The sequence below is a fragment of the Lepidothrix coronata genome, unplaced genomic scaffold (assembly GCF_001604755.1).
Source record: "Lepidothrix coronata isolate B3197 unplaced genomic scaffold, Lepidothrix_coronata-1.0 Scaffold191, whole genome shotgun sequence".
NCBI classification, from domain to species: Eukaryota; Metazoa; Chordata; class Aves; order Passeriformes; family Pipridae; genus Lepidothrix; species Lepidothrix coronata.
In genome coordinates, this window is record NW_016690371.1 from 642,218 (window position 1) to 667,339 (window position 25,122).

At 36.8% G+C, this 25,122-nt stretch overlaps 1 protein-coding gene across 3 annotated transcripts in view; it reads right to left on the reverse strand.

The window, feature by feature from the left end:
* Positions 1-1,569: 1,569 nt before the first annotated feature.
* The window catches only part of RPS6KA3 (ribosomal protein S6 kinase A3), a 76,625-nt gene continuing 53,072 nt past the window's right edge, over positions 1,570-25,122 (reverse strand). For 2 of the 3 annotated variants that reach the window (XM_017831474.1, XM_017831476.1), the window contains 12 exons: positions 21,737-21,825; positions 21,415-21,479; positions 21,214-21,316; positions 20,681-20,805; positions 18,543-18,668; positions 16,694-16,783; positions 12,233-12,391; positions 8,933-9,094; positions 8,665-8,741; positions 7,763-7,880; positions 6,842-6,982; positions 1,570-5,679 (listed from right to left, as the gene is read on the reverse strand). In XM_017831474.1, the coding sequence (XP_017686963.1) occupies positions 5,557-5,679; positions 6,842-6,982; positions 7,763-7,880; positions 8,665-8,741; positions 8,933-9,094; positions 12,233-12,391; positions 16,694-16,783; positions 18,543-18,668; positions 20,681-20,805; positions 21,214-21,316; positions 21,415-21,479; positions 21,737-21,825 (1,378 nt within the window). In that variant the 3' untranslated portion in view covers positions 1,570-5,556. The remainder of the gene's footprint in view (positions 5,680-6,841; positions 6,983-7,762; positions 7,881-8,664; positions 8,742-8,932; positions 9,095-12,232; positions 12,392-16,693; positions 16,784-18,542; positions 18,669-20,680; positions 20,806-21,213; positions 21,317-21,414; positions 21,480-21,736; positions 21,826-25,122) is intronic. The other variant, XM_017831475.1, reaches the window with a different exon arrangement.

Genomic DNA, 25,122 nt, shown 5'->3' on the forward strand with positions numbered 1-25,122 from the left:
GGGGAGCGGGCGGGGGCGGCGGTTCGGGCTCGGCGGCGGCTCCGGGCGGGACCGGCGGTGGCGGCTCCGGCGCTGCGCGGGCTCGTGCGAGGCGCTCTGGCCGCGGCGCCCCCGGCTCCACAGCGCCCCCCCGCGGCCCGGAGGGGTCCCGGCACCGCCCGGCGCCGCCGCGCCCCGGCCCTGTGTGCGGACACGGCCGGGCAGGGCCGGGAGCGGCGGATCCGTCGTGTGGGGGAGCCCAAGGGAAAGGAGGAGCAGGGGGCAGCGCGCTCCGCTGGGCCGGAGCGCTGCCGGGGATAACTCCTCCCAGTACCTGAGGGGAACGCACAGGAGAGATCGGGCAAGAGTGTTTACGGGAGAATGTAGTGACCTTGAGAAGCGGGAATGGGTTAAAATTGAGATTTACATTAGATAGCAGGAAAAAATTCTTTGCTGTGAGGATGGTGAGACACTGGAACAGCTTGCCCAGGGAAGTTGTGGATGCCCCATCCCTGGAGGTGTTCAAGGCCAGGCTGGATGGGGCTCTGAGCAACATGGTCTAGGGGAAGGTGTCCCTGCCCATGGCAGGGAGATTGGAACTGGATGATCTTTAAGGTCCCTTCCAACCCAAACCATTCTGTAAGTGAGCAGGTATGAAGGTAAGGAAGGCTAAACTAAGGAGAGATAATAACAGCAGGATATCTGTGTTGTATCAGCCCCCCTTTCTTCCTTTGCAGAGCTTCTGGAGGCTGACAGATCATCCAGTTTACTTGTAAATTAATTTAAAGACACTTTTAGGCAGGTGGGGCAAAGCCTTGTGTGAGCAAAGGGCAGCAGCGATGCACACCTTGGATCCCATGTGTGAATTTCACCTCTCTCCTCGCTTTCTGTTGTACCAGTCTCCAAACCCCTCTCCATATCCCCTCTCCAAACCCCTCTCCATATCCTCTGACACCTTCCTTTTGGTACATACTGAAGAAGGCCTCTGGTTACATTCCTCATAAACTCTCTATCAAAAGTACTGTAATTTTATGTAAACTATGCAAACTTCTCAAAATCTTCCATGTTCTCCAGATTGCAAGGCTAAAACAAATTACAGCTGTAAGTAAGCTTCCAAGTTGTGTGAACTGCTGAAATACGGGCCTGTTGTTTATGGAGTGCTTCTGCATATAATTTCACTTTTCAAATATTTAAAAGGTTTGTTAACTATCAAATATGCCTTTATTTTCAAAGTCCAGAGCAATGCAGGCATTGCAGGTATTATTTACCAGCCTCCCTTTAACTGCTACTTTAGAGTGGACTGGGATCTTTACAAGGTATTAAAATACAATATCCTTGCACTTCGGTCTTGTTGTATCATATATCAGGTCTATAAGCATCTGCTGAATATGTGTATTTTTCCTTTGGCTCCCTATTTACCTGACTCAACATGCGGTGACACTGCAACATTGTAACTCACAAACACTCATTAAAAAGCCTTTCTGGTTGGCAACACACACTGCGTGTGCTGTAAAGGTAGAGTTCAGTGTTAGTGATGAACAAATGACGACTTTTATAACTAGGCAGGACAAATGATTAAACAAAACAGCATTTTAAGATGTCTGAAAGTTTATTCATAGTAGAAATTTCAATTTCTTTTGAAGACTACAAAACCTGCCATTAGACAGGAGAACAAGCAATGATAACTTTCCAGAACTGTTTCTAGTTACATCTGGAACAGTTTTAATTACACATTAATAACATGATTGGAACATTTTCTATATCAGACTCTGAATAAAACAATCATTTAAAGTATTCAGTACATTTTTTTTTTATTTTTTAAAACTAGCATTTCAGTTCTATGACAGCAGTGCCAAGCATCTAACAGATGCTATTGTAATGGTCTAGAATAAGGTACAATACCACTGATTTCCTGGAACAGTACCTTAGACTCACTTACATGCCATGCTGAGAAAACTAGTATAAAGTATGATTGTATAGAATCGTAGAAAAATATTTTATCTGTGATTTTGTAATTTTTTAAAAACGGTTTAAGTAGACTCCCCCCCAAACTAGGTTGCAAAATAATTACATCCCTCATAAGTACACCTTCCCTTTGATTAGGTCAAGAGTATCAGATAAAGCTAATCATTTACATCATTTTCATAAGTGAAAATTCATCTATTAACCATTGCTGCTTACTAAGGGCCAGCACACTTCGAATCCTTTCCTTCCAATAATAGAAAAGCACAGCTTTAGTTGGTACACCACATTTACAAAAGCAAAACACACACAAAAAAAATCCCAGACACGTAAATGTATTTTCTTATGGCCTTGTCTCTTTAGAAAAAAGTTTTAAATACTTCCTTGAAAAACTCCTTATAAGTTTCATTCAATGTTATAGTGATTAGGAATACAGAACACTGCCCTTCCTGGATATAGATGGCATTTAATGTGTATTGCAACTATACTCTTCCCTCCATTTGCTCATGCTCTGAAGCACAGTAAATTATAATTTCACACTTAAAAGAAATTAAAAAAAACCATGGCTGACATACAGAAATTCACCTGTATCTGCAGTTCTCCTTTTTTTGTCCTCTATGACTCTGCACCCCTGAGTCACTTGCTACGCCTTGCAGACCAAGCAGCAGCCCAGCAATGAATGTACACAGTGTATCATACACTCACATTCTAACAGAAAGGTGCTGGGACTCAAAGAATCATTATCTGGATTTCTCTATAGGTTCTAACAGCTGCAGCTAAAAAACCATAAAAATCAATGTGAAAGTTGTGAACATGGAACCAGGACATAAGGTACATAAAACAATGTCTAGCCTGTAAAATAGGCAGACCCTTTACACCTTGGTTTAGAAAGCAACTTAAAAATATCTAGACTTGAATACAGTCAAATTAGGGTGTGCTAAACCCCAATTGTTTTGCTACAATTTAAAATGTTCATTCTCTGCTGCTCTATACATGACATAATAGCAACATCTGCCAAGTCTAGACTAAATTAACAGCTCACTTGAGAATGTAAATACATAAAATGTAGGAGTTAACTTTGCCTCACGGCTTGGCTAATCATCAGTGAGCTTGAGGACAACAAAATACGGCTACAATAAAACTACTGGAAGTACTTTTAAATTATTTTAACATAGATATTGCCAATAGTGAGGCAGCTTAACACTTCCTCTTTTTGGTCTGTTGTTTGCCAGGTATCTATAGATATACACTGAACAGAGGAGAAACTCCCTCCTGAACTATTCTTATTGACACACTGGCACATATTGACATCCCTTTATTTCAACAGTATCAGTTTCAAATCCTGTTTGTTGACTAGATATGTCAATCTTCTGATTAACACCTTTAAAAGCCACCAGAAAGTACATTTTCCAGGCTTTGAGAAGCCCAACTTAAAATTGCTCACAGAGCTGAAAATACATTTTCTGAAAGGTAAGGTTTTACTAAATTCCTCTGGAACTGCTGACACTGTAAAAAAAAATTATAATGGTCTTTTTCTGCCTCTAGTTAGAGATGTCTCTTGAAGAAAGGGTGGATGCACCTGTACAAAGCAAATGTCAATGCTAGAGCACCAAGTAAGGGAAAAATACAAATTGCTTGGAAGCGCTGTGTATTCAAATTTCTGAGAGCTATGCTAATTTAAGAGTCCTTGTTTATAAAACCAATTCCTTCCAAATTATATCATGGATTAAATATTTAGCAGACTTTAAGGGCAATAATGGGATCGTTTTCAAGTTTAACAAAGCAAGGTTCCCCTAGGAGCTCAGAAATTCTGGCAGAAGAAACACTCCCATTCATTTAGAGCAAATCTGTGGTGTCATAAAGATTATTCTCCCTTTCAACAAACCTCTGATGATTTCAGGGAAACAAGCCAATTAATCATCATAGAAGAAATTTAATACAACTAAACCAAGAAAATACCTTCTTACGCAAAACACAAAATTGCACCTTTTAGTTTTTAAATTGCATTGTTCATGTAAGATGTTCACCCAGATCCATATTTTATTAAAGCTGAATTCCCAAAAGCTGTTTTCATATCTGAAAGGAGTTAATGCAGCATGTAATTTTGGTGGAGTGGAACACTCACTGAATTCAAACCCATTCCAGTGCTCCTTCTCAAGTGGGCAATTTGATCTTTCAAGACCAGCCATCAAGATGCGCCTTTAATTACTTTAGACACCAAGAGGCCAAGGGTATTAAAAGTTTATATTGGTATTTAAAGTGAGTCTTTCATCCTCATTACAAACTTGCTTCCATCTGCAAACAAGTGAGAATGTTCACTCTGAACAGCTTTATCTTACCTGACTGGGACAATACTATTTTCATGCTAAATTAGAATTACCCTTTTCTAACCCAACAGATCTGTATGACTCGCCTCTCATTTTGCTTTTAATGTCAATTAAAATCAGCAAAAAAAAACCTGACAGAACATTAGATCCATCAGTTTTGCAACTGCAATGAATGCAGTTTAAAACTACTTTTTACAGGCTTCTGCTTATTAGCGGACAATGTTTTGCTTTATCTTCAATGTTGTCTTTCTTTTATAATGCCAACATTCAATCACTGAACAAATCCTTTGCAGCTTAAACAAAAGTCATACAATAGAGATAAAATATTAACAATGGATTATAAGAATAAACGATATAGAAATGTCCTCTATCAGAAAGTATTTAGCAGTGATTCCTGAGTCCAGAGATTAGACAGGAGAGACTAAAAGGGAGGGGAAGGGGAACAAAAGACAGAGCAAGTTATCTTTTCTCTGGGTTATATTACCTATTGTATATATATAGTATGGTGAGAAATCCACTGTCTGAATTTTGAGTACTATAAACAGTATCCTGATATTCATAACATGACGTGGTGTCAAAAACACAAAAATGCAGAAAAGACATAGGTGAGGAGAACTACTTATTCATAGTATTACATTCAATAGCTGTTTAACAGTCAGGCTTCTTTTAGAGCTGTCCAACAATACTGATTAATCCAGGTGAACTGTTTAATCAGACTTAATTGTCAAAATGATTAATAATATCTATCTAAGTAAAACAAGGCATGTATACATTAAAGAAAACAGCACAGAAATGTACTGCTTGTGAACTGTTTACAAAACCATACAAAATGTTGGATGGCACAAAGTATATAGTGCTAATATAAACAGATTGTTTAAGCTAAGTGCTTAACATAAACTGTCCATTTCTACCTGTAACAAAGAATACTTTAGGGGACAAAAAAAATATTCCTTATAAAAATAATGCTATGTGGTGCAGAGTGCTTTATTCAGTGTATTTTTGACAGAGGTGGCATTTGTAATTCTTCTGGTTTATTCAGTCGCGAACATGATCATTTTCATTGTTTCCACTTGTCGCTCCGCTTGCGGCTCCAGTGAGATCAGTAACTTGCCATCAACAGTTTAAAGCGAGAGTAGATGAAAGCAGTAGCAGCAGCAGGAGCAGCAGCATTATAGGTACCAGCTGGGTCAGAGTGTGCTTGCAGGTATCTGTCAGATATGTGCTACCTGTCGCCATGATTTGTGCTATCATCTTATGCCATGGTACCAAGTGTCTGGTTGAGGTCATTTCACAGGGCTGTTGAGGTAATTTTTTTTATACCTCTCCTCTGAGCAAGAGTAGAACGGCCAACTGGCTCCAAAACTGGTGACTGATTACGATTCAAAGCAGAGTAAGTTGCTGCCATTGCACCCTGTTGGGTAGAGGGGAAAAAACAGTAAGAGTATGTTGTGACTGACGCACACACCACAGACACACAGTGCTAAATGCCAGAGACTCTGAACAAGTTTTAACTTCCAGTCTATTTTCATCTACAAAACAGAAACATACTGATGCTTTACTCCAGTACCAGCAGTGTTAGGAGTGAGTGGTTTTTCAGGGTAATGAACGATTTTACATTGCTTAAAATGTCAAAACCAGAAGGTATAAGCTAGATTGCTACATTAAGTTCTCTTTCTCTGCTGTGTGAGATATTTGGGAAATGAAATCCCATTAGTAGGCTGTCTCTGCTTATCACTTATATAACCATTTCAGTTTCCATCAAAATATATAAAATCACCAACATTATTCAGAACATGAAGATTTATTTTAAAAAAAAGTTAGAAAGTTGCAAGCCATGGGAGCAGAACATCCCCCACGTTCCACTCGTGGTTTTCGATGCTAGAAATTTCTAATAGCTGACTCAGAGACAGTGTTAATTATATTCTTCAGATCCCTTTTATGTTGCAGAGGAGATTTTTTGAATGTAGGACTGCAAACAGGGTGGAATACAGAGAAGTAGAATTCAATTATTTTTGATTTTCCTCTGCTTGTTCAAAGTGAAAAAATTTCAGGGTCAAAAACAGATCTTGTTTCAGACAGATTGCAGAATAGTATGATACCACTGTAATTAACACTGCCCTTTTGACTTCTCTTTAGCTTTTACTGTGAACACAAAGTATATTGTTTTGTTTTAGTTACTGACAATTAACGCTCCTCTGAAACTGTAAAATTATCTAAACTATTTTTCAGCTCCCCTATACTCACCTGACAACATTTTTGACCATCAGATGAATGATTTCTTTATGCTGGTTTCCTAACAGTTAAGCCTTCCAGTATAAGTAAGTCCAATAGATTTCAAACACAAGAAAATTAAAGTATTTTTAAAATATTTTAGATTTACTCCCGTAAATAGTTTCTCATTAAATCCTATTACATATTACAAGTTCACTTTAGGGCTTAGTGCAACAGTCAGTCACAACAACTTCTAAAGAGTATTTAGAGGAAACACACGCTACCCTAACTTTAAAATCAAAACCACCCCCTTTTGTTTACACTATTTTTGGCTAAACAACAAGCTGAAAATATCTACTTACCTTCACTAAATGGGGAGCATCCTGCCTGTTCAGCTGGTATTGAGGCAACTGGTCACAGTGAACTATCCAGGGATGACTAAGAACTTGGGCTGCAGTCAATCTTTGATGAGGGTCAACATGAAGCATTTTTGAAACAAGGTCCTGTTTCAAAATATACATTCAAAATAATATATAAAGGGTCGATGCAAATAACAGTAAAACTTCAGCTTTAAAACAGATTAGAGTTCCAAACTGAAGATTTCAGAGGTATAAAAATATGCCCATAATGTCAGTTTAAAACAAATGAAAAATCACCCTGCAATGCTAACAGTATCTCTTTTAATTATGTGACTTAATGGAAACTTGGTAACACAAAATGAAGGTATCCAATTAAATAAGGAAAACCTTAGGACTTTAAGCATCTACATAGAAGGGGCATAAAGGATATTGCACACTGAAGTTCATTTAGAGTCTATTTGGTGTATTTGATGTACTTCTCAAAAAAGTTGTCCAATATTTTTACTTTGCACAAATGCAGTAAAAAGAAAGTATAACACTTCAGTGGTTTTCATTATCATGATTTAGATTGTCTGTATGCTTTTTGAATGTCATGCTTCCACATGAAGCTTTAATAGTGCATTTCTCACCACGGATAACTGTGCATGAGTGTGAATACTGATAAAATACACTGTATTTCTAAGGTCAGCTGTTAACTACTGCATTGTAAGGCACAGCTGTTTTTCCTCCTACATATGCAAGTGACGGTTGAAACATGAAAGGATCAAAAACAGGAGACAAAATTCCAGCCATATAAGGGATGAGATCAGTATTTTAAAATAACAAATGGGAGAAACCCAATCATATATAAAATATACATTATGAGCAACATGTTACATTGCTATCCATTCCTGATCCCCCAAAGGACAAAGGACATATACTTGCCTTAGCTGTGTCCGAAACAGTATTCCAATAACCACCACTGAGAGAGAACTTTCCGCTACCTATTCGGGCCAAAATCTCCTCTGGGGTGTCATCAGGACCATTTGCAAAAGGAGTGTAGCTATTTAACCAAACAATTCCAATGTTAATAAACTTCCATAACCCGGACCTCAATAGGTATTATAAATCTGATTGTAAGATTCAGTGAGTTCAGCATAATTACAGGCAACAGACAGTCAAACAGTTGTAAAAAGAAATTATTCTTAACACATTAAAATACACGGCACTGACTACAGATCTGTTCTTACTGCATATATTCTCTATTGGGTCTGAAAAGCAGATTTTTCCACCAAAGTGGCAACCTTAATAAGCCAGCATAAAAAGATAAATCTAGTTGCTATTGCATCTGCCAAATATCTTTTGAACTTGTGGTACTATATTTTAATTTATTATTCATCATCTTTTCTACAATTCATTTCCATTGCATATAAAATGCTTTTCTATCACACATTATATCCTAACTGCATCACTTCAAACTATTCAGTGGCTCAATTTTGCACACAATCAGGCTTTAATGCATTTCAATTTTATTTGCAACATATATTTTCTTCAACATATATGCTGCTTAATCTTCTAATTTTCACGAGACAATAGGATCTTGGTCCTAAATCACCTTTAAGCAGAAATTAAACACCTAAAATGGATGAGACGTTAGAAGCAAAGAATTTTTCACATCAGTCCCTCCAAATCTGGATTCTACTAAAGGCAAAGCATATTCTCAACCCCAAAGTGGAGATTAATCAGTGCTTTGATAGAAACACCTGCAACAGTGGACCTACATTTATTATTCTTTTTTTAATATTGGTTTGCTATTCTACAGCAAAGCAAACTAAAATTACCCTTACCCAGTGAGCATGGTATAAAGCAGAACACCAAGGCTCCATATGTCACATGCAGCATCATAACCTTGCCTCTTTAAAACCTGAGGGAGACAAATTTTTTTTTCTGAGAAACCTGCTCAGAAATGCTTTGATTATGCCATAAAAATAGTAAGATTTCAAATTTTTAGTGTTTACAAAGTGATTCTGCTCGTTATGCAAGAACAAAAAAAATATCTAACTAGAAAAATTCCATTAAGATAAATCAAGGCACATAAGCTATCCTGGTATTTACCTCTGGTGCAACAAAATTTGCTGTGTAACATGGTGTCATCAGAAGACCATTTTCCGCCCGCAGTTGTTTTGCAAAGCCAAAATCACAAATTCGAATTGATTCTGGATTACCGGATTCATCGACATAAAGAATATTGCTAGGCTTCAGGTCTCTGTGAACAACCTGACAAAATAAAACAAACTGCTAAATACAATAAGCTAAACACGTGAAAAACTTTCTATTATAATTAGCAATTCTGCTACTTAATTTCAAGTCTCCCATCAGTGACCAGTTTCCAGAGTTCCACCTTGTGCCATCACCTGCAGGGTTCTGATGCTTAGTGGTGTCTGGAATGCTACAATTCTAACCTGGAAACTCTTAACTATAAAAAACCCTCCAAACATCCCACCCCCCCAAGTTATTTGTAGAGAGAGTTCCAGATGTCTTGTTCTAATGGTTGAATCCCAAAATTCCTTTTAAACATGCACACCGACAAGGCTCTTTAAATCAGACCCTTTGCCTAGTAATGTGTTTTGGAGTTATGGGCGTCTGTAATGACCGGTTATATTTTCTTCACAAGACAAACTAGCCTAAAGCCTAAAGCCTCCAGAGTCTGCTCTCTGTAAAGGAAAGGGTATACACAGCTCTAAAACAGTAGGGGAGATCTAAATGTCCTCCTTTAAATATTTAAATAGAACACAAAGGCCTCTATTTTCCTGATTGTCCTGTGTGTTTTATTAATAATAAACACAGCTTTTCATGGTTAAATCTGAACAGAAGAGACTGTGGTGAAATATTTAAAGAAGGTAATCACGTTGGAATGAGAAGATACTCCCAAATTCCTGCAAGGAAGGGATGAGCAGAAAGCAGAAGTTCTACACGCTCCTCCAAGGCGAGCAGTGTTTCAGGGAAGTAAATAATATAAGGCTAACAAGTAAAAGAGCGCAGAGGGTCTTGCACGTTGCAAAGCCATTTAACACACAGTCTATTTAGTAGAGACTTTTTCAGCCTGCAAATACTTTGCAATTCTCAGATTTAACAAAACAAATGCTTAAAATTATGGAAATAAGCACTCTGTAAGCTAAAATATACAAATGATATTAAAGAATTTGACTTGGAACAGTAGATGTTAAGGGGAACATCCTGCCTTTAGATGTCAGTGTATGAGAGAATCAGGTCCTGATAGCCCTTGTTTTTTGGTGTTCAAATAGATGAGAAACCTTTTTCTCTAACTAATGAGTGAAACATCCTTTACTGCTCCAAGAGGAAGAAGAAAAAAAATAATAATCACAGTTTTATTCTCATTGATACTTCAGGTTTTTTTTTAAAAATAGATTCTAAAAGGAGTAGAAAGGAAAAAGTGGGCAATAGAAGCAGCACAGATCTGGGGATCTGGCAGTTTCTAGAATCAGTCTGCTTGAGTTTTACGCTTTTTTTGGAAGAAGGGGAAGCAATTCTCAAGTAGGGGGAAGAATAACAGTCTAGTTCAAATACAAATGCTAATTCTCAAGCAATCAAAATGTTTATGTCAAATAATAAATAAAATACCTTCCTGTACTAAGCTGTTTTCTCAAAGTTAAATTTTGAAAATATTTAGAAATATAATTTTTAAAAAAATATGTCAGATTGTTTAGGTTATTTTGATATTTTGTACAGAAATAAAATTTTATTTAGAGCAATAGAAGAGAGCAAAACAATGTGCAGGACCTTTCAGTTCTTTATTTCTTAGCATCATGTTTTTGACTAGCAGTCTCAATTATCTACCAGCATGCAAAATTTTGCTGCTCCAAGATGACATGGTCCTTCTTGTTTATCCTTATGATGATGTCTATTGTGCCAATCTTTAATTGCTGTATGCTTTTAGAATGCTTTGGGTGAGAGATGGATGAAGAGGAAGATTTCATTCCTTACTTAGCTAGTTTTTCAGTTCAAAAGTACTATGAATGTCCATGAGGAAACTCCTTCTGGGAAGGGTTGTGGAGACTGCACACAGATTCAGAGTCTGTCAAACCAGATATTACATAATACCATATTCAAATGAGCTCCTCTGGTGTCCAAAGGAGTTACAACAGGAAAATCCACTGAAGACAGGAAGGACTCTTCCAGGCAAAAATTAGACTACTGAAGTGCTCACTGTTTACATATGTGGCCTTCTTTCACGTGGAGATGTACTTAACATAAGACCTGAAAACTTCCAAAAGCCAGAATTCCAAAGTGCAGGTGGTCTAATAGAAGTTAAAATGCCAATATTTACAGAGGTCTACAGTAAAGAAACAAAGGCTCCTAAAATCCCTTACTTGATGCAGGGACACTGGGCCTCTTTTGGCCCCATTTGGCAAGAAGGAACCAAGTTATGATTTGTTATTCTGTTATCTGTATTTCCATACAGAATGTATCAAGGTTTGTTCATAATTCCCAGGGATGCTGCTGGCCAAGGATTCTAGTCCTGGGCACACAGACTCAAATGAAACCACACACATGAGCAGGTGATTCAGAAAGTGATGAATCATAGAATAAGATAACAGATTACTTTGACCGTAACTTTTCTGGAATAACAGCTTCCAGAAGTGTCAGTGTGTGCTGAATTGTTATTTGTTACTTAAAATAATTCGAGTACTACGTGTTCCAAAGCATCTTTCCTTGGGTAATAACATCACGTATGAGCAACCTGACTTTTCCTTGCACCCCTACTTTCTGCTTTTTCTCTATTCCCTTTTTCTTCTTTACTTAAAAATGCAACACAACTTGTCATTATTCTTGCCATGCAGTTGTCACACTGGCCTTCTCTATATTTGAACTACTTCCTCTGTTTCCAGACTAATTTCCCAAAGTGTCAATTTTCTGTCTCCTAACAGTCTACTACAACTTCCTGACCCTATGGCACAGGAGTTACAAGTCATAACCAAGAAGCCAAAGAAATTACAAGTGCGATAGGTGGAAAATAAATTTTCAGGGTCTATCACAGGATGAGATTGAAATTACATGAGGTCCTATGGGTAAGCAAAAGCACTGGTCCTAGCACTTCTTCCTGGACTTTCTTCCTCTCATATCCTCTCTGTTAGCCATTATCTGCATATTCCACAGGACTGTTGACAGACTACATGAAGAACAACAGAAACAGTTGCATCATCTCAGTTATCTGAACACATACACAGGTGATAAGGAATGTTTTGATTTCAACATGAGTTCCTGCTGCAATGTAATTGTTTACAAAGAATTACTTAATTACTACACAGAAGAATGTACCAAGATATGACTTTATGCTTCTGAAAGAGAAGAATATTAACAACTATAACAATTTTGTCTGAGATGAAAACTTACCCCTTGTGCATGGAGATATTCCACCGTTTTTGTTATTGTGAACAGAACAGCACTGGCTTCTCGTTCGGAGAAAAATTTCTGCCTAAGAATTTTATCCAGCAGTTCTCCTCCTTTCATCAGTTCTGTTACTACATATACATATTTTCCATCATCATACACCTGCAAAAAGTACATAAACATGTAAACTTCAAAATGTTTATTCTCTGCTGTCTTCCTGTGAAACACTCAGAGATAGTGAAGGTGTGTCCACAAGCTGTTTTCTTCAATTATTTTCCTCATATTTCTCAACCCACACACTATCCAAACGTGGTTCATCTTCAGAAATGAACACAAAACCTCCTACAAAAAGGCAGTACAGTAATGAAATAACATAAAAATACTGGCATGTAAGTGCTTAAAGACAAAAAAGGATGATTAACATATAGTTTTCCCCCAATAGTTTTACTAAAAGAAAATTAAACTAGACATGAGAGAAATTAAGTAGTAGAAAATGGAAGCTAGTCTAATTAAGGCAAAACCAGAGCCAATTCTAGCAGCAATTATTGCACCAAATTACAAATATGAACAGAGATCATTTCAACTGAACAGTGAGCCAGAAAAAAAATAGAAAAAATAAATGGAAGTTTACCTCAAATAGCCTCCATGAACACTGAAGTGAATCCATACAAAGCACATAAAACCTATATGGAAGTCTAAATTTTATAATATATGCGTATTTTAGCCCTTACTTCTAGTTCTGGAAAATGGCTTTATTTTTGCATGGCTTTTATCTTCCAGGAAAGCAGTGGTTGGGAATTATTTATATTATCACCAGGGGGCGCTACAGACTGAGCGATACCAAAACACGTTTTAAGGAATATCCTTGAGCATTTCATTTCACTTGCACTTCCATAGAACGGTGGACCTTAAAGATCCTTTTGTTCCAATCTCCCTGCCATGGGCAGGGATACCTTTCACTACACCAGGTTGCTCAAAGCCCCATCCAACCTGGCCTTGGCTCAGCTCAAACCACCCATCCAGAAGTGGTTTCTGCTTTGGTGAAAACTTTTACAGGCTCTGTTCCCTATTATCATTTCAACCTATCTTTTTATGGTGATGCTGCAATTATTTTCTTCAGTAAAACATTTGAAATTAGACCTAATTTAAGTAGAAACAATTATCCAAGTTGTAGTAAAATAAATTTGGGAATAGATATCAGCTAAATAACAGAAAAGAGGAAAAAAGGTTTTCATCCCAACCTGGGAAATATACGCTACTAAAGTTCTAAGCTTCAAAATTTTTGTGCTCTTAACTATACTAACAGGATTTATTTTCTCACCAAATTAAAAAAAAAAAAAGAGGAAGAATGTTAAAGAAATAATTCTGCAGGTTTTACAAGCTTATGATCTTAAGGAGAGGAAGACACGATGAGTTTCTGTGTTATCATCTAACAGAAATTTTCCCCCATGAAATATAAATGACTGATCATCTGAATGTGTTTGTAGTAAGACTTTAAACATTACACAGTATTGAAAAGCAGAATTATCTAATTCTAGGTACTAAACTGGATATTTTTTTAATAGGCATGCTTTCTGTAATCCTAGTATAACATAAGGAAATAAGCTTATTTCATTTGACAGACAGAGCAGACACACCTCAGTACTGCAGAAGGCATTCAAGCAAAATTTGCATTTGGTTACTATTTTATCTGCTAGTCCTGTTTGCCTGCCAAAAAAAGCCCACAAATAACTCACCCCAAACCAACCATTCCCCTCGCCCCCATGCCTCTAATGATATTATCAACCTAGTTGTTTGCACTGAATAAATACTGTTGAAGTTTTCTTCACAGTCAGGTGCACAGTATTATGCTAAGATCATAAATGTGACCCTACTTTTTAAATTAACTCTGGGCACAAGCCAAAGATCAGTTGGTATGTCTTCTCTACCAGGCAAGGTGGAAGAAACTACAGTGAGAAACAAATGTAGGCACATAAAATTTAACGGAGAAAGAAAACAAGGTTCTTGCAAAATGAAGTAAGATTTTACATACATATAGTGAGGGTTTTTTTTAACTCATAAATAAGCACTTGGACAGGGAGACTGGATATGTTGTTTGAAGTTTCTAAAACGCTTTGGAAAAGATTCTTCAAGTGATGCTTTAAATAACTCAAAACAGTACAAAAGTTCTGCTACAGCACAGTAACTAATACATTAAAATACATACATATAATGGTCTGGCACAGGAAGTTTCTAGGTAATGTTTTGTTGGAAGCTGTGTGCTTCCTCTGTTCTTACACTGTTTCCTAGGCATCCACTAATGGCCTCTGTCAGAGGCAGGATATTGGATAAGAAGGACATCTGAGTTAGCACAATATAGCTTCTTCTTTTGTTTATATACTGTGTAACTGAAAAAGACCACTGATAACAATCAGAAGGAAAACCCCCAGAGGACTGTGCAGTGCAGAAATAATTTGGTCTTTTGAATATCCATTGTTTCAATTCAAACACCTTCAGAATTAAATAACATAAAAAGGCCGAACAAGAATTAAAATTTCCATCTTAAGCTAAATTCAAGTATTACTGCATTTCTTCTTGAAATAGAAGAAAAGAAAGAAACTACTTCTTGCAGGATAATTATTTCCACAGACAGGCACTTAAATGCTGAAATGTTTTATTTTGCTATTTCAGATTAGAAACATTTAAGTTTCGATGTGGAACTGAATGAAAAACTGAGCAAATCAACAATGAGTTTTATTTTTATAATAGGACACAGTGCTCGAGTTTGAGACCTGAAGGAAAAACACTCCTTATTGTCCCCTCTGAAAGTTGCAATAGCACACCACTGTATTGTGGCATATGCAAGCAATCTGCCCCATGGACCTACAGATTTAGGACAATGAAAACTTAATGTTAAATTCTTACAGTATTGGATATTATACAAGTTTCTATTATATATGAATCCTATACCTCTTTCCTTACACTGGACATCCATGATGTCTGCTTGGGGAACTGATCTGAAGCTGAAGTGAGTGAGAATTACAGCCTGCTGTCTTTCTTTCTCTGTGGGCTTAAGGCTTTTTTTTTTTTGTAGTCTCCTATTTGTGTATTGCTGTTGCTGTGCATGAAAGACGGTTCCTGCTGAAAGATGACTGATGATGATAAAAAATTAATTACAAAGTAAAATAATTCAGCATATATGGCAACTGTTCAAGGCTGCCTGGATTTCTCTGTTCTCAATGTAAAATATTCATAAAGCTAAAGTTCAGGAAAGTGCCCACATTCTTATGTTTGTCTTCCCACTTAAATAACATAACCTCTATTATGACTTAAAGTAACACACGAGCCAACATGCAGCACTAAAAGCAACATGATTGCTGAAGCAGGTTCTGTTTAGCACAGTTGCTTTATTGTCCAACGGCATGAAGCAGAACAGAAAGTGGGATTGTAATTATGGTATCCAGCCTGCAGTAAGATAAGTTCCATATTGGGCTCCCTGGTATATCTGCCTTATTTTGTTCATCCAAGAAAGGGCCAAACTATACGATATTGATAAGGTGAAGACAGATTGTAGTAGAAGAACTTCATGCAGAGTTCTCTAGTGCTCATCTCCACAGTATTAATGAGCTATTGTTTTAATGACTTCAAAATGTCTGACAATCGCCCTTCAGCTGAGCTCAGCTTCCAGGAAACGGTTTGCTGTTTTGCTTGAGGTTTCGTTTGGGGAACCAGAATATTTTCCTGCAGTCTAACAAAGTCATTAAGCATATGCCTTTTTAATTTTTAATCCTCTTCAATGAATAATCAAGCAGAGAAAGACAATTTTCCTTTTCTCTTAGATCATCAGAATCTACTGTTCACTACGAAAAACCTCTACCTCCCGACTTATGCTATTCCTTGCTTTTTATGGTCAAAGCATTTCTATGGTCAGAGCAAATAGCAAAGAAAAAATAGCTGGATAGTGTTCCATACAAAGACCAGACAAAGATACTAGGTAAAAAAGACTGACAGCCATGGATATGGAAAGATTTTGTCTACTACTGAGTAATACTTGCTACTCTCCATGAAAATTACCTCGGGTACTGTGCTAACAGTGAATCTTTAGTTATATAATAATGTACATTAAAATTGCTTTTGATTAATGTAGACAAAAGCAGATTCAAAGTTAACTAAGCAATAAAAAACCCCTTGCTTGTTCCTTTAAAAACACAGCCAATGTCAAATGACTTATTTTTGTGCTGGCATTTATGAAGGATGAATTATTTGACTCTTTAGGATTATGCTGTACCAAAATATGAGCGTCTTTAAAAGAAAACATGTCTGTAAAAAACTGCATACTGTTGAATAAATTGCATTGGGACATTGTTTTATTCTTAAATACTGAAAAACATGAACACAAATCTAAAATGTTGTTTGTCATCTCTAAAATTAGAAAGTGATACACGATTATAATACACTAAAGGATGTCTCTAAAACACCACTTACATCTTTTAGGGTAATAATATTTGGATGCTGTCCATAGCGCAGCAGGATTTCAATCTCCTCTGTTGGATCTCTTTTACTCTTGTCAATAATCTGTAAGAGCAAATAGATACATAAGCATAATTCTTTTTGTGAATATTATACAGTGTAACACCTTGGGGTGCTTACTGGCATAAACAGTTAAACAATATTTATTGTTGTACAGGGCATGGATTATAACCCAAATCCAGTTTGCTAAATTGGAAAGCAAGGCAAAGCAAAAAATGTTAGAAAAAGTGAAAAAAATCTCTGTTGAAAAGCATTTTGGAAGATAAGTGATCTGATCCCTTTGGCTGTGATAAATAATGCAAAGCTTTTTAGTAGATAAGTCCTCAGTCACCTATTATTTAATAAAATAGGAAGTTCCTAATTTAACATGATATATTGGTTTGATTATGTTAATGAACTGATTTTCACAGTGCTAATCTGAAACAAATATTTGGTGCAGCAAAAGATAAAGCAGGAGAGTAAGAGAATAAAAAAATTAGAAAAAGTAAAAATTTCTCAAAGTTAACTCAAACAAGCATTCATTATGAAAGTCCATTTGAATCTCTGGAGATTTGCTACAAGGCTCTGAAGTTCTCCCTGTGTAAACAAGAAAAATATTGTTTTGTCCTACTTAGAAAGTATTCTTCATTTTTTTCCTCTCCTGAACTGTAGAATTTCTTATAACATCTTCTCCATCTCTGTCCTACCCCTTCATCTTATGCCCTTACTGCTACAGCCCCATCCTAACGCATCAGACACTGATCACCTTATTCCTTTTGTCATGATTCCTTGAGGAAAAAAATGCCTTAACAGAGGCAATAGAAAAAGTGAAGCAATCTTCACAATAAGTGTTGTAGCTGAGGGAATTAACAGCTACACCAGTACTTTCTTCTAATTTCAAAAAATTACTTCAAATTGAAGGCACAGAAATCAAATCTGTTCCTGGCCAGAACCAGAATGAAGATAAGTATTTAACTACCAGATTGAAACTGGAAGGTCTCCAGGAGGCAATCTACATATAAGGACACAGCAAAACATAATTCATCTTCACATTTTACATAATTAAGTAGTAAGCTCTTCAGCAATTAAAAAAGAGAACTGTCTCACAGTACAGGATTTAAAGACTGCTTTTATTTTTCCACTTAGAAAATCTGCTAATCCATACTTCTGCTTTCATAGTAACCATTCAGTCCCACAATGTTATACAGAAAGACAAAAAACCTTGTAATTGCAGTTCTGGGAAATCTTCTGATTTCAACTAAGAATTTAATGCCTTCAAAGAACTGTTAAGAAAGCCCGACAGAATAACATAATAACAACATTAAAAATCTTATTGAAAACTAGGAAGCAAAAATAAAGAGCTGAAGTTTATTCTGGAAGTTGTACCAGACTTAGCACTGATACGAATGCCTTACCCACCTGAGAATTTATGAATTTACTTTGGAAGCAAAAAACCCATATATAACTATGTTTGAATACATTTATAAAAAAAAATGATAAAAGGTCATGAAAGCTTTTTGCAGTACATTTCCTCCTAGAAGCAGTCTTGTAGCTCCTATCAGTTGCTATAATGATATAGGTGATTCAAGGACTGAAAATTGCTTTTCTCCACCCAAAATAGCCTATAGATAACAAAAGCCATAGAAATTCTATATAAATATCTCCCAGTATATATTCTATTTGGTTGACTAGTATAGTTCACAGTTGCATATAAATATATTTTTATATTAAAAAATTATCTTAATCTCTATGTTCTCTATGGTAAATAAATTAAAGATGCCCAATGCTAAAATCTGAAAAGTGTGGTTTATAACAAAGTCATTACCTTTACAGCATATTCCATGTTCGAAGCTTTATGAATACATCTCTTGCAGATAGAGTAAGACCCAACTCCAATATCTTCCTTTACTTCATATCCATCAGTAAACTGAATGCTGTTTCTGTGCAACTGCTACCAAAATAACATTATCAATTGATGAATGTTCTTAATATGTAACTGATCTTTTTATTAAAATAAGCTTTTTAAAATTCCTATTGATTTGCTTCAAACTTTCAACTGATGACTGTACAACGTGAAAGTGGTTTAAAGAGCCACTACCTTCTGTTCAACATTAGTGTGGGGTAAATTATAAATTAGATATATTGTAAATAATACTCACTGTATTTTAGAAACTGACAGAGTTATTTTTCTGATTACTGACTTATTAAAGATAGAATCTCCAAACCAAAGAAAAACAGAAGACTTCAAGATAAAATAGTGATACAACAATGGTAAAGAAGTATCACTGTTTCTGTTATCTGAATAGATAGATGAATGCCAGCTGGAGAATTCAGACATACTGAATAGAATATAATTAAATGGAATTGCATGGAGTGGCAGTCAAAAAATCCTTTCACAGAAATAAAAAGCTGCAAGAAGGACAAGTGTTCACTCTTGTAAGGGAAGGAAATGGTGTTCTAGTGTAAGGAGTTTGTGCAAAGGATGCAAAGCATTTGCAGGAAACCATCTGGGTATCCTGCAGCACAGAAAAGAGGAAATAGAGTGAGGAAGCGGTTGAGGGGCACAGAGGAAAGGCATCAGAGAAACAGACCTTTACAGGAGAAGGAAACCATACACAAAGAGAAATAATTTCATCCACAAAACTATGGGGGAAAGAAGCAGTACAGAAAAGCTTGCAGAAACTTTTAGCAAGATATCAGGACCAGAAATAACCCTATGCATATATCAAATCAGACAGCTTCTTGAGAATAAAAAAGGGTATAAATTTGTATTTTCAAAATTTTTATTACACATGAAACAGTAACGTGTAGAAAAAAGCATGTTGAGACTATTCTAGACATAATGAGAATGTTAAGGAAATATAAGAGCTATGCATGTTCTGAATAAATTGTGGTTTTTTTAAATTTCTCAGACATTTTCAAAATACCTGTGCAGTGCAAAATACAAATAAACCCAATCATACAGCACACCTTTTTATTTCCTACCCACATAAGGAAGTTTTCAATACAATTTAGATTACCAGCTGGTTTTCATGACTCAGTAATTAGAATTATTTAAAGCAGAAAGACGAAGTAGAAAAACAATTTTTGCAAAGGTCTTCAGTTTTCTCTCCTGTACATGCATCTGCTTTTGTCCCTGCCAGTTGTAACCTCTCCAGTGTATTTTGGAACGACCTCAGTCTCATAAGGAGGCAAGGCAAGCCTCTTCCCCATTCTAGCAAAAGGCCCACCTTTCTTATCTCACAGAAAACTGCACCTTCCCAAAGGTCTGTTTTGCAAAAATAAGCAGCACTGGCAATAGCAGAATATTTAATAATAGCAACTGCATTAGGCTATTAGAAGTGACAACCTCACAATTATATGACTGGAGTTATTCTAATACTTCAAGGAAGCGAAAGCTTGAGTATGTACTGTAACACTGACTTGTCTGATACACTGAAATCAGCCACAAAATAGCACAGATTAGCAAATTAACTTAAAGTGGCTTGGGAGGGACATGGATTCCATGTCCTGGGTCATGGATTCCAGGATGCACAGCAATCCAGAACATCCAGATATAACCCACAATTGTATTTCAGTGCCTCCTACTCCCGCATTGCAGGAGTCAACTGACGTTTTCATGCATGGGGAAAAAAAGTCAAGACATCTGTTATTCCCCTCCATCTTATAATTATGGCTTGATATTAAAGAGTTAATTCAGTAGAGATGGTAGAATGTTTTCATCTAAGGGTTGAAACCTATTTACACCTGTAGCTGCTCAGTAATTAAACAGGTCCTGCACCTTCAGAGATTTTGTTTGGATAAAACATTATGATCTTTACTTTTCTTGTATAAAAGCTGATAATGACTTTGTCATGGTACTTCATTCTGTGAGGAAGGAAACAATCCCTCCACCAAGACGTAGCATTGATTCTTTTTAAATTGACTGATCTACCAATTTTTTTTTTAAGCAGATGTACTCACCTGGACGATTGAATGCACTCCAACTGTCTGCATTGCTTGGCTTTCATCATCTGATGCAATAGCTACAAAACTAAATCCCCGAAAAAGCTGATGTGCGTTAGCACTGGGTGGGATACCAGGTGAATCTGAAAAACATATTGTCTACTTACAAGCAGAGTTTTTAAAATATAGATACGAGATTATGTCTGCGCTGAGGAGCAAACTACAGCTTTATTCTACACAGAGACAGGAATTTTCAGAAAGTGTTTCTGAGGATGAAAATACAAATAATTAATGAATTATTTTGCATATACTGTCTAGACACACAACTGATAATCACACAATTTTCTAATACGAATACCAGTACTTTACTAAAATATTTACATATAGCAGCATATCTACATTACGTTTTTGTGGGAGAACACTGATATTTTGGTAACACTTTAAATTTGTAAAGACAACTTTCTATGAAATTTTGAATGGATCACTGCAAAATTGATCCATTCAAATTCTATTTTTTCAATATGTAAATAGTTTCATTCTTATCTGTTTACCTTTTGGAGTTTTTGCTGTAAACTCAGGGTCAAAATAAAATGTATCTTCAGGTCTCCCAGTTGCAGGTTTAAAAGGGGGATGAATTTCTCTCCTGTATAATTTCTGAAGAGAAGGAACACATAGTGAATGGAAAAGTTATACGACACTACCAAAGACTTAACCAGGAAGTTTACTGAATTGATTTTTAATTAGATACTCACATTCCAATCTATTTTGGAAAAGAATGCATGCCTCTTAATTTCTTCTACTCCATCTGGACCTGCTCCTTTTATAAGGAAGAAAAATATCTGTGAACTATTTTCTCCTTGATCAAAGGAATGGCTAGAAAAATTATTTCTTATTTCTTTTGCATTAATTTTAGATGTATGACTAGCAGAAATGATAATACCTTGTTGATCACTAGAAGAGCAAACAGGCAAACTACATTCTTACTTTAAAGCCTATTTTACATAAAACCCAAACTTTATCATTGATGTTATGAATATTATGGTAAAATTTAAAATATTTTGCTAAACATTTTACCTAATCTGTTTGCTGGGTTTCTTTTGAAGAGCATTCGCAGAAGACTCTGTGCTTCAGGACTCAAGAACTGGGGCATTCCAAGTTTGGCCCTATAGAATAAAAATAATTAATAGTATACAAATATATTTAGGTGAGAATCAACTCTGCATTCTCCCTTGCTTTGTCATTCAAAAAATCTGTAACAAAGCAGCATCACTGAGAAATTGCCTTCAGACATCAGATACAGAGCAAAAGTGCTGTCAGTCATGTAAACATGTCATGTAAACAGGGTGCTGTCAGTCATGTAAACAGGGGTTTGTTTTGGTTTGTTCTCTTTATTTTGAATAGTATAATATTTTCAGTAATGACTCAGGAACTTTAGTAGAGGAAGAGGTAGCAAAACAGATAGAAAAGAATAGCTACAGGATAACAGTTTACACACTTATAAATGTTTGTAATATGCTTTGATTCATTTATAGGTCCAGTTATTACCAAATGACACCAAACAAACCATTCTGATAGTTCATATAAAAGACAGTTTAGAAGGAGTAAGAAAACTACCACAATAGGACATATACCAAGAGAACCCAGGAAAAACATCAGGAAACCTAAGCTAGATAACAGCAACTGATTTAAGGTAGGACATTTTAAAAGATCAGCAGGTAAAAAAAGCTAAAAAAGATCACTCCTTTTTTCTTTTTACTCCCCTCCCCAGTCTATTTCAAATATTATTTTTCCAGCTTGCCAGTCTTCAATTTTTCAATTTAAGTTTTTGTAGCTCTGTCATTTAGTTTTGTTTTGTAATCCTTGCCATATTTTTCTCCTCTCCCCTTAACACTGAGTCTCCGTTCTCTCACTGTTACTAGGGCTCACTTTTTCTTATAACAATAATAACGGTAAAGAGGGATATAATTGCCTCCTTTCCATCACTAATTCAACCTGTACCTTGTTTTTTTGTGTAACAGTCCATGACACAAGCTTTGTGTAGGTTTCAGTCAGAAGACATGATCTGCCTTGTATTTCAGGTATTTGTAGATGTCCATCTCTGTGACACTTCAGCAAATGCCTACATGTTGCTACTGGTTCACTTTTCAACACTTTAAAACTAGAATTTGCAATATTTTTCATTCCTTTCAGCATTAAAAAAGTCAGGCGCAGGGAGGAGGAAAAGTCTGAAAAACTTTGCCTTCTTTGGGCTCTTCAGTAACTACAGGCAGATCAAGGCCACCAGTGGAGTGGAGGAGTGGGCAGCGGGCTATCCAGTGCTTCCTGATTGGAATGCACTACTAGCAGCTGAATTCTTACTCATGCATTTTATATTTTGTGATACCATTGCATGTTCATGTGATGTTATTTCTGCTCATAGTCAAGTATCACAGAGCTACACTGAAAGCAGGGAACACACTGTCTGCAAAAGCACAATGGTAACATTTACAATGTTACTGAAGGACTGCGAACAGACAAGTATGATAGGACTGTGCTGGGGTGGGTGGGAATCTTTGTCCTATTATAATCCAAAACAGCTCCAACATGAGGATGCAGCCCTGGAGGTTTAGCATGAAAGGTCAACTGCCTATAAAAATCTAAAACCAGGCCAAAACCAATTGCAATAAATCTATTGGAGAAGTGACTCAATAAACAGAAACAAAGGACTTGTATGTACTGCAGTCCACAGAGGAGTGAGTTAGAGGCCCTCAGAGTTCCTATGTCATGCAACTACATGAGTGACAGCAATTTTTTTCTGACGTTCCTGATGGACAACAAAGTTTTCTATGAAGGCATACCTCTTCAGTAAAGAGAAAATATGTTTTAAAAATTGAACTTTATTGCTGCAACCTATGATTTCTTCAAACTACAGAGTTTCTCAGTTTTAGGTAAAACACACAAGAAAAAAACAAAAACTTGTCTTGATAATGTTGTGAGAAATAAAGAACCCAAAAAAACATGTATTGTAAGAAGAATGCATTTTCTGTGGATTTTTAGGAACAGAAGGTAAGAAAAGCAATATATCTTAAATGATAGACTATGAAAATATCAGTTCATATGCACACCTGTCCATTTTAAAGTTTTACGAAAAATTTAAGGAAAAATATACCAGTATGCAGAAAATAAAAATAGAACATATAGCCAGAAAAAACAAGTGTGAACTTATCAGAAAACACTTCAAAATATCTTCTGTTTTTCAGCTCTTTATACTACCAACAGCAAAATACTTCTATGTGTGTACTATTCATAAGCGTAGGAAACATTAAAGGAGGGTAAAACACCTTTACATCATAAAACACACTGCACACTTTCTGTGCAGCTATTTGAAACTAATAACAATTACAAAGACTAGAAGGTGAAAAAATAAAGTTGGCAAGGGAATTAAGAGATTCATGCTCAAAGGAAATCTGAAAGTAATTACAGAATCATAGAATCCTATAATGGTTTAGGTTGGAAAAGACCTTTAATATCATCAGGTCCAAGCATTAGCCCAGCAGTCCCAAGTCCACCACAAAACCATGTCCCTAAGTGCCACATCTACACATCTTTTTAAAAACCTCCACAGGATGGTGACTGCACCACTTCCCTGGGCAGCCTGTCTCAATGCTTGACAACCCTTTCTGTGAAGAAACTTTTCTTTTAATGCAGTCTAAACCTCCCCATGCACAACTTGAGGTCATTTCCTCTCGTCCTGTCATTTCTTATTTGGGAAAAGGGACCAACCCCCATCTCGCTACAAACTCCTTTTAGGTAGTTGTAAAGAGTGATAAGGTCTCCCCTGAGCCTCCTTTTCTCCAGGCTAAACAACCTCAGCTCCCTCAGCTGCAGGGATCTGCAGCTTGTGCTCCAGACCCTTCATCAGCTCCATTGCCCTCCTCTGGACTTGCTCCAATACTTCACTGTTTTTATGGTACTGAGGAGCCCAAAACCTCACCAGTGACAAGTACAGGGGGACAGTCTCTGCCCTGGTCCTGATGGCCACCTGATTTCTAATACAAGCCAGGATGCCATTGGCCTTCTTGGCCATCTGGGCACATGGCTGGTTCATGTTCAGCTGTTGACCTCTGCACAGCTTTCCAGCCACTCTTCCCTAAGACTAGAGTGTTGCATGGGGTTGTTGTGACCCAAGTGCAGGACCCAGCATTTGGCCTTATTGAACCTCACACAACTGGCCTTGGCCCATTCATCCAGCCTGTCCAGATCCCTCTGCAGAGCCTTCCTACCCTCCAACAGATCCATATTCCCTCTCACCCAACTTGGGATCATCTGCAAACTGGCTGAGGTGCCCTTGATTCCCTTGTCCAGATTGCTGATAAAGATGTTTAACAGGACTGGCGCCAAAACCCAGTCCTGGGGAACATCACCTGTGACCAGCCACCAGCTCGATGTAATTCCATTCACCACCACTCTCTGCGCTGTCA